Here is a 15170-nt window from a genome sequence, read left to right as displayed (position 1 = left end):
CAGTAACAGTAACAGCAAAGACTGGGTGATAAAAGCTAGCTGTAGTTCTGTATACATGATTTTGTGCTTAGCATCATCTCACCAGCAGATGGCAATACCCATGGATTTGTTTGGTCTCTGTCAGACCTGTCAAGTTAAATGCACTGGATCAAACAAAGAATTAAAAATGGATGTATTGATGAATTGGCACCGGCCATGGATCCCACAGCCGAGGAATACATGAAAACATTAGCCTAGGTGCAAAACAAACCAACCAATAAATCAGTACAGTGTACAAAATTTGAAGTAGTTATTATAGAAAAATAATGAAAATAGTATACAATTTTTAAAAACTTAATTAAGTAATGAATACCAGGGTTATGAATTATTACTTGAATTATTTGATTCTTTTTGAGAGGTAAAAAATGAGGTGTAATAAAAATGTAAAAAAAAAAAAAATGAGGAGTAATAAAAATGACAAAAGATATAGAACCTTTTAACTTTTTACTTTTAACCTTTTATGTTTATATGTTTATTGCCCTGTTGTTCATGTAACCACTGTTAAAGAACATTGAGTATACTTACTCTTTTACAATTACTACCCCTGTTCTATTTACTGACAGCGTATTTAAATATGTAGGTAATTATGAGACACCATAAACCTAAAAATAAATAAACAAATAAACAAACAAACAAACAAATAAATAAATACTGTATGTGTCAAAGAACAGTAGATTTGCCAGTTTCTTTGGATTAAAATAAATAGATTTCACTGAAATGTTCTTTTATTGATACACTGATACTAGAGACTAGATGCAATGCACATTTGTGATAAAAAAGCATAAATTGCCACAGATATCGCTGTAACCCTGGCTTGATAGGAACAATTCAAGACATACACATTTCCAAGTTAATAACTTTAAATATAAGGAAAATTAAAGTGTGTACTAGAAGAACCAATTGTGGCTGTGATTCCTCAACAACAAATGCATCTTGAGAGCCATGTTTGTAAATGAGACCTCCACATATGAAATTTACTCAATATCACCCTTCAGTGACAGTGTGTGGACGTGCACATGAAGTGTTATTTTTGCACAGTAAAGCAAATGCTGTCGCTAAGTGGTGGCTGTTAAACCAGTTGAACAAGAAAGATCATGACCGAGAGAGAGGGCCAGGTGACGAGGGTTATTAGGGAAGCTGGCTGCGGGTTTACTCTAATGATAACCAGAACGGGTGACTTTGGGAGGAAACTGAAAGACTGAGAGAGCGAGAGAGAACAGTTAACATTCTGCACGTTCTGACTCCAGCTTTTCAGTCTATTCACCATAGTCTGGGATGGAGAACACACAGGCCAACATACAGGTACGCCTCACTCTTTATTATATTATTGCTGTCTGGGTGGTGAATACACACTGTAAATGGAAGTCTAATTGCTCTGTGGTTGAGACTTAAAGAATTGGATACAGGTCAAATGCCTGCGCTGTGAGAACAGAAAGCCTATAGACTCAAAACTGACATGATAACCAGAGTTGACATTCATTTTGTGTCGGCACAGACTGTGAGATCAGAACACAGCTTTGCATAATATAGAGACCAGATGATTAAAACAGAATATTGCTGTACACAAATGTATTCTCCTTAAAGGGGAATTCCACCCATTTTTCTACATTAGGTTTGGGGTGAAACGCTCTGCTCAGAATCAGAAGTCAGAATTGTTCGCAGTGGTGGTGGCTATAGTTGTGTTGTAGTCATGGCAACCCTTGGTTCCTGTCACCTAAATTTCTACATAACAAACCCTTAAGCATTAATGAATTATGCAGACATTAGTGGAATTCCCAATTAAATGCACACAAAGATGCAGACAGTCACATAAAAATCAACACTTCACAACAGGCATTCTGACAGCAGTTGAAGCGTTAGCACACTGTATGACGTATCATTGAACCTTAAGGTTTTTACATTTGTATATTTTTTAACATTTTTAACTAGTAAGACAGCTATTAACAGTAATTCAATATTTCAGCTGTGTTGGTTTTAACACCTCTGTTTGGCAAGTATAGTTTAATGACGAGCGTGGCTCTGTTGCTGCATCTGAATGGGAATTCTTCTTTGTTAAATAAATAAAAACAGCTGAAGGTGAAGGTCTGAAAGTTGAACTTGGTGAAATAAATGATTGTGTTAATTCAGTTAGGGTACACATTTCCATTCTGTCATGTTCAGACTGACAGACAAAATTCAATGTTGGCATATCAATTGGCATATCTAGATTGAATCCAGATTGATTTGTGATAGTCTGTACAGCTATGAAACACATATAATCAGATTTTTATATCATATATAATTAGGTTTTCAAATCAAATCCAAACCACATTAGGAGGTGGTTTGAAATGCAATTACAATTCGATTTGTACAGATGTGTCTCACTCTGGTTGCTCTGGCCGGATTTCAAAGTGTCTTTTGTGTCACCCACCACACAACAAACAAGAACCACGTCATTGCCACAGCAACCCATGCAGAAAGGTTTGTGATGTCTGGACACACAAATCTGATCACTGTTATTAATAACAGTTTGATTTGCCTGCAGTCTGAACATAGTCAGCATCAGTCGGTATCAGTTTTGAATCACTTTAGCCTGATAATGTGATTTTTCTTTTAAAATCTGATTTGCCTGCAGTCTGAACATAGCCATACTGACTCAGACAAAATCTGATTTTTTTTTTTTTCAAATCACATTATCAGGCTAAAGTGACTCAAATCTGATTTGATACAAATCTGTTTTTTTCCAAGACTATGTGGACATCTGATTTTTTCAAATCAGATTTGAGTCACTTTGGCTATGTTTAGACTGCTAGCCCAAATAGCAGATTTTTGGCAAATCTGGATTGTATCCAGATTGATTTTGGATAGTCTGGACAGCCAAGAAGCACATGAATTTAGATTTTTTGCAAATCGGATCCAAACCACATTAGGAAGTGGTTTGAATGTGATTATAAACGGATTTATACAGGATGCTCTGGCCATTCAAAGTCTATTTTGCATCACTCACAGTGCGACAAACAACAACCATGTCAAACCAAGAGCGACCTCCATCTCTCCTGCTTCTGCTCAAAGTCTCAATGTCTTTACCATAGCAACACATGCAGACAGGTTTGTTGATATCTGGACACACACTTTTCAATCTGATTACTTGCAAATAACAGTGTGGACAGTCATCTCACCAGATCTGATTTGAGAAACAAATTTAATTTGCCTCCAGTCTAAATATAGCCTCTCATATTTGGTCTTAGATCAAATATCAGAACTGATTAATGAAGCTTGTAATGTGAACATAGTCATTGACTTTGCTACTTCAATTTAAAATTCATTCCTTGATGGAGTAAACTGTTGGATTTTTTTATTTGTCCTGTTTTGGAATAAACTTTTCTTTGGGTCAACATAAATAAATTTTAATAAGTTGTTCTTTCATGAATTCTTGTCCATTTTACACAAATCATTTGAAGAGACAACTGAGTTGGTGTGGGTGCAATGCACATAGTTATGAAGTGATAAATTACAACACATTAAGTGGACACAGCCCCTTTTTGCCTTAAAATTAGTGCTGGAAGAACCAAATTGGGTTCCTTAAATAAATGTTAACAATTCCCCATATATCTTAAGGTTCTAGGAAGAACCCTGAAATTGATCCAGAACCCATATACATTGTATTAAAGGGTCACTCATCAGATATGGCTCTTTCTGAAAACTACTCATTCTAGATATGTGACTTTTTCAGTGATTATTCAAGCTCTGGCAATGTGTGTTTTCCAATTTATGGATGGCTGAATATCTGTTTATGTCAAGTGTTTCCATTTTAGATAGCTATTAGTCATATTCTTTTATGATTTTAGCAAAAAGGTATTCGTGTCGTACACCAACCAGACATAATTTTAAAACCGCCTTCCAGCACATCAACATCTAGAGCTGACTGTGCCCTTGCTACCTAATATATCCCTCCCACTGACAGCTGACTTTGTAACAAGACTATTAATGTCATTAACTTCACATATATTTCATGGATACTGTATATTTTGCTACCATAAAACATGAAAAATGACTGATGATGAGGATCAGCAGTAGCCATCCCCATTATAATCACTACATGATTATAAGCCAAGGCATGCTTTTGTAGTTTAGTGTATTGTTGTCATTGTTGTATTTCACTGCTTTACCCGCAAGACCAGAGGAGGAACTAGACCTGCAAATAACTTGTATATGTTCTTCTGATTCTTCTCTACTTCTTCAGTGCCTAATGTGAAAGTTATAAAGGCACATTCCTACCAACAAACCTCTACTTCATAAACACAAACCCAACACTGATATACATGAACAGTTGCGTGGGTCGGATAGCAGATAATTTTTTTTTTCAGAGTGGTGATCCTTTATTGTTTGCTTATGATTATTATACTTCATGTACTTCAATCATTCATAATCAATTCAAGTGGAGACATTATTTACTCTAGTCTGATTGAATGTGTTGTTTGATGTCTGTGTTTTGAATTAAAGGGCTTGTATTGAACAATGCAATGCCATTCAATGTATTGTTACCCTCCAGGTTCCTCCTAGAGTTCCTTTTTGTGCTTTCATCTGTAAAGTTTGATCCTAACAGTAATAATCTTCACAACAGTATACTCAAATGTAGCCTGCCTCTTTAGCTACTTGAGCTTGAACTGGAGCTATAAGTGTAATGTAGCCAACAAATAATGTAAGCTTATGCACCAATTGTTCTAACTGCTTGCCTAGCGTCATATACGCACTACCTGACTTTCAAAGTCATGAGATTGATGCACACAACGAGTCTGTCTGCTCTCCAAAAACACATGCAAGACCTGCAGTGCTGTAACATATGGGTTGAGGCAGGCTACGTGTGCAGATGAACATTTTTAGGGCTAAAGCAATACTCATTGTCAGGGCAGGCAAAGGTAAGGAAATAAGTTCCAGGTAACAGTACAAAGCAGAGGGTCAAAACCATAAAACCAACAAAACACCACAAATATATCAAAGCCTGGTAGGCTGACAGTGCTTAGGAGGAGTCCTAATCAGTCCAATCATCAACAGCACCTGTGTGCTGCAGATGAACCTCATTTAAAGAGTGGAGCTTAGCCCTTGCAAATTGGAGCACCTGTGACCTGTGAGGCCAACAGAGGGAGACTTGTTTTTTTTCTACGTTCCAAAATAAATGTCAGTAAAGGATGAGCGATACAAGTTGTTTGTTCGGTGATTTGCAGAAGAAAAGGGAAAAAATATGGATAACCTCCATTCTCAGCTTTCTCCTCACCCTGTGTCTTGCGCTCCCATTTGCTATAGCTAGTCACAACACTTCTAGTCACCACACTTTCACACTACTGGATTTTGAGTCAACGACAGTTCCAGAAAGTGAACCTGCTTTGTATATGTTGGGGGCTTGCGAGGCATCGGCGATCACTCTGTGAGCTCTCAGATTGCCTCTTTTAGTGATTTACACATAGCAGCCCAGCAATGCTTCAAAATCTATTAGAAGGCCTTCCCTGGACAGTGCAGACGGATAAGCAGGATAAACTTGAAGATTTGCCTCTGATCTGGGGCTTTTGGTTAAAAAAAAGGGGTAGAACTGTAGCGTGAACTTCATCATTAATCATTACACACTCACCACAAACCATGTGGAGCTGTTCAGTAATCTCGAATAGCCTTGCTTATGTAGTTTCTGGCACTGTATGATAAACCGTCACCTAACTATGGACTGATTAATCTGATCGAGCTTGCCGAGCCAGTGCCAATCAAACCCCAGTTTGCCTACTACATGAGGTCTTTATTGACGATCTCCCAAAAACAGCTGGCAACTGGAAAATCAGGGCTAAAATTGTGTAGTGTGAACCTGGCAATACACCCTACATGACTGATTAATGTAAGGGGGTCACAGGTGACAAGATGTTTCACTTCATTTTAGCACAAAAACACACCTGAGAACTGACACAGGAAGTGATGCGACACCATGTGCAAAACACATGAAAGCTGAGCACTGTTTTTTTGTTTTTGTAGCCCTGCTTGTTGATGTTTGCAGGTTTTACCTCTCTCACACCACTATTTACACTACTAGATTTAGCCTCCCCTTTTTTGGAGATCAAGATACACTATAGGTCAAAAAGTTTGTGGAAATCCCTTCTAATGAATGCATTCAGCCACTTTAAGGTGCACCCATTGCTGACACAGATGTGCAAATGCACATACACAGCTTGTCTAGTTACTGTAGAAAAGTACTGCCGAAAGAATATGACTCTCTGGAGTAGATGAACATGAACCTATTGTCACCATGTCTAATGCTAGGTGTGGATTAAGGTGCTTCATCTAAAACTTTTGGGATGAGCTGAGGATTTAGAAATGAGGTGGGGTGGTTATCATCCAACCTCATCCTGACTTCACTGCTTCTGTCACTGAATGCAGTCAAATCCTCCCAGCAATGCTTCAAAATCTATTAGAAGGCCTTCCCTGGACAGTGGAGACAGGTACTTCAACAACAGCAGGATAAACTTGAAGATTTGCCTCTGATCTGGGGCAATCTTTTGATCTTTTGGTGAAAAATCAGGGCTAGAATTGTGGCGTGAACTTCATCATTAATCATCACACACTCACCACAAACCATGTGGAGCTGTTCAGTAATCTCGAATAGCCTTGCTTATGTAGTTTCTGGCACTGTATGACAAACCGTCACCTATAACTATGGACTGAAGAACATTAGCATAGCTAAAAAATTCTGTGCATTGTTTTAGACAAGTGAACCATTAATCTGATCTTATGGCTGAATGCTGTCACAGGTGAACACAGGTTTTCCATTATGACAGAGAACATATTTTGTCAGTATTGACGTTGGGGTGTGTATACGTACACCTAACTGCATTGTCACCATTAACTTACACACACACACACACAGTGTGTCAAGTGCGATAAATGCTTGTTTATTTCCAAATCAAGGCTGGACTTGTTTAACCACAGACATACACACGCTAATGTCAGGACAGGAACACATTGTCTTGGTTCAATGAAACATGACATAAGGCAGATTCAAACTGACAACATTTCGCACACACAAACACTCAATATCCTCTTTCAACACGTTAGTTCTTTCAATTGAACTATATTCATTTATCGCTTTTTACAACCAGTGTTATCACAAGGCAACTGTACAGAGATCTGGGTTCGAGCTTCTTTTGAGCAAGCCTGTGGTAAACATGACAGGAAACTCCCTCAGATTGAGAAGAACAAGAGCAGTAGAATAACTCGTTAGATAGAGGAACTATGATTAATCTGAGAGCAAGACCATGTGAGTGGTTATCAGGTGGTCAGGGCTGGAGTAGATGGAGTGTAGGTTTCATTCCCCTCAGTACTATTCTAGCACTTTATAAATATATTTGTAACAGAATTACTGTATATTCTATTTGATCAGTGGGGAACCTTTAAGTGTTTCTTGGCTAATGAGTCTAATTATTCTGAGAGCTATATAAAAATTATATTTTTAGAATAATTACATTTGTAGTATTCAGACTCGGTTATACTTGAACTCTGTAGTGCAGTGCTACTCTTACAGCTGTTATACAGTGCTGTTCATTCGTTTGGAAGCAAAAAGGTTACAACCTTGAAATACCAAATGGAAAATTATCTGTAGAATTTTTCTCTGTGACGCAGCCAAGCGAGCTCGCTTTGATGCATTTCTATTGGCCTGTATGAAACATGAAACACAACTACCATTATCAAACCACACAAACTAATAAAAACTACCAAAATAAGGTTTTGTAAGCTTTTGCAGTTTTGTCTTGGCAAAACTGTCTTGGATAGGTACCATATGTTATTATTATAAATAATGGTTTATTAAGTGCATGCTATTAAATAAATGTTAATAACTTCTTTCTAAAATCTATGAAATATATAAGTGTTTAGAGCTCTCTTAGCTTCCTATGGCAGAAAAATGAACACCTTGCATAAAGGAGGATAACAAGTTGTCCTCATTGTATTGAAGAACACAGAAGGTATAGAAATGCCATTTAAAAATGTTTAAAATGTGTTTTGTTCCTTTTAGTGTGATGAAAACCCTCCTTCATATTATTCTGTGGTCAAGCCAAATGAACCTCCACCTCCATATGTGGGCAGCCAGCTGCTGACCAGTGCCCCGCCCACCATCCCCTACTACATCAACCACCCTCTACCCCAAATACCTACGTCTCAGACTCTGCCTGTTATAGCTACCACACACAGAGTTGAGCCAGGTACTACACACACTATACATACACACTTTCAATAGAATGTTTTAGTGTGAAACGTTCACTGCAGATAATTAACAGAATGATGTGAAGGCTATTAATTGTGAAGCAAAGCCCATCGGTTTACCATCTTAGCTTAGTGTAGTAGAGTTTAGATTGGTAATGGGGGTCAGGTGTGGGATTAGGTTGAGATTATTTTTGCGTGAATGCTCTAAGAAGCATTAGTATGACACCCCTGAAAGATATTTTGAATATATTTTGCTGTTTAATGCAAGACCAGTACAGTTTAAAAGCATCATCAAAAGGCCTTTACTGAAATGTGTCCAATCCTGTAATAAACACTTAGACAGCAGTGCCACTTGGAAGCCTCCACTCTCACCTTTATTATTATTTTAAGAGCATTCAAAGTATTTTGCATTACGGATACATAGAAATGTAAAAATGCGCTACAATGTACAATATACATAAACATGACAATATCAATGCTGTATTAATGTACATATATTAAAGGTATCAAAAAGCAGATCTTATGTATGTGACTGTATTCATATCTCAATGTATACTCTGTTCCCTTCAGCAGACGCGCCCCAGACCAGGCTAGTGGTGACACGGAACAAAAGAGCTTGTTGCTATAGAGGCTCAGGAGGCTCCGCCCTTCTGTTAGTTCTCATTGGAATTGCCATCTGGCTGGGATGTGAGTTTATGTTATGTAGATCTCTATGTACTCTCTCATAGACATCATCATTTAGATTATTGTGGTTTAAACACTCAGACTCTCAGACTCTGTTCAGACTGACTTATTGTGTTTGTATCTAACCTATCTAATGTGATCTTTGTTTAGTGAAGTATGGGGCATCACTGGTGTTCATGGGCTCGGGGGTGGACAGTTGCCCGTCCTCAGCTGTTGTCTGTGACGGACACACTGACTGCAAGAGGGGTAGTGACGAGTCGATCTGCGGTCAGTGTCCATGAAAACACAACAACCAATAAACAGTGCTATAATCTATTATACAATCTATAGTATATTTTTCCTCAGTGTATTCTTACAGTGCATAATTCTCCACAACAGCCAGTAAAATTTCTCATTACTGTAATCTGTCACATGAATACAGATACTCTTATCTTGTACTAATTACTTACATGTCTCTCCTCTGGCACTGGTCCAGTTCCTGATCCATTGAAATGGGGCAGGTGTAGAATGTAGAAGCGTAGGGAGTGCACTGATTGACCTCTGCTCTCTGCTCTGCTCGGCTCTGCAGTAAGGTTTGGATCACAGAATGAACTTCAGGTCATGACTTCTAACTCTGGCAACTTTCTTCCTGTCTGCTCCGTGGGATGGAGTAAGAGCCTGGCAGATCAAACTTGCCAGCAGCTTGGCTTCAGAGGGTGAGTTACAGGTTTTCGTACACTAGGTTTTCACACACATACACAGAGATTAGAAACACTGATTTTGTTCCCTTTTGTTCCCTGTGTACAATTCATTCACTTGAACATGGGACTAATACAGTAGAAAGAAGAATGTCTTTGACTATAAATCATTCAAAATATGTTTGAAGAAAAAGAGCAGTCCTTGCCAACTGTTAGGCTAGGGGATGAATCTATTGTGATGTAGGATTGTACAGCAGTCACATGCACAGACAGCACTGTATGAGTGAAAGGAAGAATGTATTCCACTAAATATCAGCACATTATGGACGTCAGTATGTGTCAGTATGACACAGTCAGTCAGGCAGCCAAACCTGAAGAGACTGGGTTCTGCAACAAGACAATGACCCAGAATTTGCAAGCTGAGGCTTTAGGAATGACCTAAAGCCTGGCATTAAAAAAATCTTTGGGTAAATTAAAAAAAACCTTCAGTGTAACGCATAACTGGAGACTTAAAGCTGTATGTGTTTGTGTGTTTCTACAGAAGTTACCAGTATTCCTCCCTGCCGTCAACCTCACAGTCATTTCTCTCCGTGGGCAGTCAGACTGCAGACTACATTCAGGGAAGACTCAAAGTCAGGTAAGAACTTTAAACATAAGACCAGCTGAAGCCATTTCAGACATTTACAAATATGTACAAAGGTAAGTTAGGTATAGGTGAAACTAGAAAGGCAAAATGCACCACTACCAAAAATGTCTAGTAGACCACTGGATTAAACTATTAATCTTATCACAGCATTCTGTTAATGTTACCATTGTGTTTTTTGCAGTTCATCATGTCCTGGTCAGACGACAACATCTCTTCAGTGCAGTAGTGAGGAATTCATCTACTTTACAAACAATAAAAGGTGTATGGAGTGCTTACAAATACATAGGTTGACAAATCTTTTTATTTTGTTATTTCCTTCTCCCATCTTCTCTGTTCAGATTGTGGGCATCCACTCTCCTCTAGGATTATAGGGGGCAATGTGGCAGGTTTGGGTCAGTGGCCGTGGCAGGCAAGCCTGCATTTCATGGGCTCCCACACCTGCGGAGGATCTCTGGTGGGCCAGGACTTCATACTGACTGCTGCACACTGCTTCCCCAAGTATGAGCCAGAGTGTTGGACAGAAAGGTGTCCATGATGAGTGGACAGACAGATTGTTGGATGGATGTATGGAATTAATGTATGGTTTGTTGGATGTACAGGGGTAGATAGATGGATGGTTGGATGGACAGCTAGATGCTTGGAGGAATGAAAGGATGAATACTTTTATAAATGTATGGAGAAAACATTGGAGGAACAGATGGATGGATGGCTGGGTCAATGTATGAAACAATTAGGGATTGGATAGATAGGTTGAAATATGAATTGTTACATAAGTGGTTGGTGTGGTGCAACAGTTAACACCACTATCTGCCAGTGAGCTACCACACCATGTGGGAGTCTTGGGTTCAATTCCTTGTTCCTATGCTGCCCTACACCAATAAGAGTCCTTGGGCAAGACTCCTAACACTACACTGGTCCACCTCTGTAATACGAGTAAACTTGTAAGTCACTCTATATAAGAGCGTCAGCTGAATACTGTAAATGTAAATGTAAATGAATGGATAGAAAGATAAATTGTTGGATATATAGGTAGATGCCTGTTTGAATGAAAGGATGGATGGTTTTATGCATATATGGAGAGAACAAAAGATGGGTGAACTGATGGATAGATTGATGGGTGGATGAGTGGATGGACAGATAGGTAGATGCTTGGAGGAATAAAAGGAGGGATAGTTTTATGAATATATGAACAGACCAAAAGACAGGTAGATTAATGGATAGATTAATGGGTGGATAATACATGGGTCTGAGTGGATGAATGAAGGAATGGATGGACAGATTAGTGGAAGCTTGAATGGATGGGAAGAAAGATGATTTATGGATGTACAGACAGACCAATGTATGAGTGGACTGTTAAATGGATGGGTGGATAAGTGGATGAACTGACTATCTATGATTAGCTGATGCTTAGTGTATAAAATAATGGTTTGAATGTATAGATAGAATAGAGTCAACCCTGTCATCTTTTGGCCTCCTCAGAGACTCCTCCTCTTGGCAGTTACCAAAGAACTGGCAAGTTTATTTGGGTGTGGAGTCGCAATACATGCTGCCCCAGCCATACTCTGTGGCACAGATCATGCTGCATGAACAGTACAACTCCCAAACCAATGACTTCGACATCGCCCTGCTTAAACTCAGCCAACCTGTCAGCCTTTCCAGTCAGTATCATCACACCCACACACACCCACACAATTATTTAATATGCATGCTAGAAATAAACACAATGGGATCCAATTTCAAAATGCTTCTGATTTGCTTTCTATTCTAATCTCATGTTTTATTTTGTTACAATTGATATGATCAGCACTGCAGTTTGAGTAAAAAGTGAAAAGTCTTATTTGGTGGTGTGTCTCACTTTTGCATTATTGACAGTGTTCACTTGACCTGCATGGACTCTGCTGATTTGTGTAAGAACCTCTGTTGAATAGATTAGACCAACCCAAGCTGATTGTTTCACTGTTTCTACATACATTTTCCAATTTAGGTAAATATTTGACATTTCAGCTCCTAGGCTCCCCCTACAGGTGGGGAGTGTAATTCACTTTTACTCCACACCAAATATTTTGGCCCCCATTAAAAATATTACACTGGGCCCCATAACTTCTACTTGTCTAGAAGACTCTCAGGTCGGTCTGATCTGCTCTTCAGAGCCTTTTACATGAATGTGTGGACTTCATGCAGCTCGAGTGCATGCTATTAGTGAAGCAAAAGGTATTTGGTGATGGGACAGACCACCAAATACCAAGAAATTCCAAAATATTAAATTTTCACAGATTCTACTTAGCACTATGCTAATACTCTAATCTGTGGTGGAAAAGAATGCAAAATTCTCTCTGGTGCTCGCAGCCTTTTGGATCCCACTGTGTGTCAATGAAACATGTCACTGCTATTAAATGGAGAGTATTTTAGTACACAACAAATAAAACACCACTTCAGTTGTGAGTGATGTGTGTAGAATGCTTTTGGTGCTGATTGTGTGTCTAATGCAGGTACAGTCCAGCCTGTCTGTCTTCCCACGTTCGACAAGACTGTCCCCACAGATACACAGTGCTGGACATCTGGCTTTGGCACCATGACTGAAGGAGCAGGTTTGTGTGTCTTTTTGCTCACAATCTTAGCAAGAGAGACAGTCAATGTGAAATGACAGCGCAGTCTCTTTGCGTAACATGCCTGTGTGTGTGTGTGTGTGTCTTCAGGCTTTGGTTCTAGTAAGCTGATGGAGGTGGCAGTAGATATAATCGACTCTTCAGTGTGTAACAGAGCTGAGATCTATAACGGGCAGATCACGCAGAACATGCTGTGTGCGGGAGATCTAAACGGGGGGAGAGACTCCTGCCAGGTGACACACACACTTACTGGCCACTTTATTAGAAACCCCTTCTTCCTAGCTCCCATTTGCTGGTGTGCAGTTAGAGACTGTTGCTCATCTGTTGAGACTTTTATTAATGGTCAGTTTCAGACCACAGAGGCCCTCTCTTACTCAGTGGACCCACTGTGGAGTGTGTAAAACCCCCAGCAATACCACTGTGCCTGACACACTCGTACCTGAACCACACCCACTACCAATGATTACTACCATGCCACTATCACTGCTGTGCTGAGAATAGACCACCACACAAATAACATCTGATAAACAGTGGTGCTTCTTTGCTCTGTTTATTGTTGACAGACATTCTAAAGGGAGGCTGATAAAGCGATGTATGAAGGGTTAACTGTAACTGAATACGGATTTATGAACGTCTTTCAACTCAAGAGGCCACAGTCACATTATTTGTTGTCATGGAACCTCCAATGTACCTCCAATGTAAGGAAAAAACGCAGACAGCACTGCAAACAGGAACCATAATAAGAGAGGGTAGTTTCTGCCATCCTGTGGTTTAAAAGGGGAATTGCATTACAGCTGCAGACTGTTTACTCAGAAAATACCCTTAGCTAGTTTGTATAGGCTGGGATCCAAAGGCTTTCTATAAGCTTATATACTACTACATACAGTATGGATACATACACTACACTCTGCCTAAGTACTCTTGGAAGAGGTGAGGCCTCATTCTGCGTTTGAAGACAGCAGTCAACTCTGACATTCAGACACCCAGGGCCATACTTGAAGCTCTAAGGGCTACCACATACTGCATATTACCGCAAGCCTGGTTTTTAAACAAAAAGCAGTATATAACGCTTTTAAAAACCTCCTGCAATACTTTATCAAACACTGCAGATCACAATGGTGTCCATGATCTTTTACATATTATAGTAGAATAACATCATCCCACTCCTTGACTAGACAACTCCCTTGATAACCACTCCATTTGGTACGTCAGGTCAACCTGGCTTGTACAGTTTGTGCAGGGCATCATCTATCTACGATTGAACTCTTAATTTGCTGACAACAAGGTCTACAATTAGACATACCCTTTACTCTTCTCCAGATGTCATTTGGGTGGTGGTCCTTTCGCAGCACAACAGTGACACTAACAGTTAAGGGAAGCTTCATTAGCATCCAGTTAGCATGGCGCTTTGTTCAGTAATACTTGTTTATGTGGTTTCTGACACCGTGACACATTATCATGAAACAATGGCTTGCATGTCACATAGCTAACAACAACTGTAGCAGCCCTTTAGTCCATGTTTCTGTCTACTTTAGGTTAATTTGCCAGAAACCAATGAATAAGCATACTCTCTCTTCCTCTGCAGGGGGACAGTGGGGGTCCGTTGGTGTGCCAGGAGAATGATGGACGCTGGTATCTTACCGGAGTGACCAGCTGGGGTGTGGGCTGCGGCCGAGAGAACAACCCGGGTGTTTACAGCAACATACACAGCCTGCTAACGTGGATACACAGCAAGATGGAGGTGAATACACACACTTTAAGAAAGGATAAGAAAGGCTGGAAAATGGTCATATAAAATCACCAGCTTTTTTGTGCTTAAAATCACATCTTTATGGAAATTCATGGAATGTTAGATTGGAAGGTGGAGGACCTTCAGTATTGATCCTCCCTCAAACTGTAGTTATTTCAGTTTATCACTAAATACTGTTTAACGGCTTACTCTTTTCTCTTTGCTTTTTCGTCTCTCTGTATCTGTCTTTCAGCAAGAGAGCCCTGACCACGCAACACTCTGAATGTACTTCACAACCCGTTTGACGGAAGCACAGGCCCTGGCCAGCATCGCAACTAATTACTTTTACCATCTTTTTGTCCTGATTTGGTTCCTGCTGCCTTTCACAAAATCAAGTCCATGCATCTGTGCAGTTCAATTGCACTCGTTTTCACTCTAAATGTGGAAAATCATATGTTTGTTTGTTTATTTATTTTTTTTTTTATTTGTTGTTTTTTGTTGGCTCTATGATTGTCTGTAGTAAATCATTTCCAATGATTTTCTTTTCACATGCACTTGATGGACGTCTCTGAGAT

General features: G+C 39.5%; 1 protein-coding gene across 1 annotated transcript; it reads left to right on the top strand.

Moving 5' to 3' along the window:
* Window positions 1–1314: 1314 nt before the first annotated feature.
* Window positions 1315–14967, top strand: tmprss13b (transmembrane serine protease 13b). The gene is made up of 13 exons (XM_072694133.1): window positions 1315–1341; window positions 8066–8252; window positions 8824–8940; window positions 9088–9204; window positions 9506–9632; window positions 10156–10251; window positions 10442–10485; window positions 10599–10758; window positions 11740–11918; window positions 12750–12848; window positions 12957–13099; window positions 14452–14607; window positions 14849–14967. Exons 1-13 carry the CDS (start codon window positions 1315–1317, stop codon window positions 14876–14878), a joined length of 1482 nt encoding a protein of 493 aa, XP_072550234.1. The 3' UTR covers window positions 14879–14967.
* The last annotated feature ends 203 nt before the right edge of the window (window positions 14968–15170 follow it).

This window comes from Salminus brasiliensis, chromosome 1 (genome assembly GCF_030463535.1).
Source record: "Salminus brasiliensis chromosome 1, fSalBra1.hap2, whole genome shotgun sequence".
Taxonomy (NCBI): Eukaryota; Metazoa; Chordata; class Actinopteri; order Characiformes; family Bryconidae; genus Salminus; species Salminus brasiliensis.
Note: the sequence above shows the minus strand (reverse complement) of the source record. Positions and strands in the feature narration are given on the sequence as shown.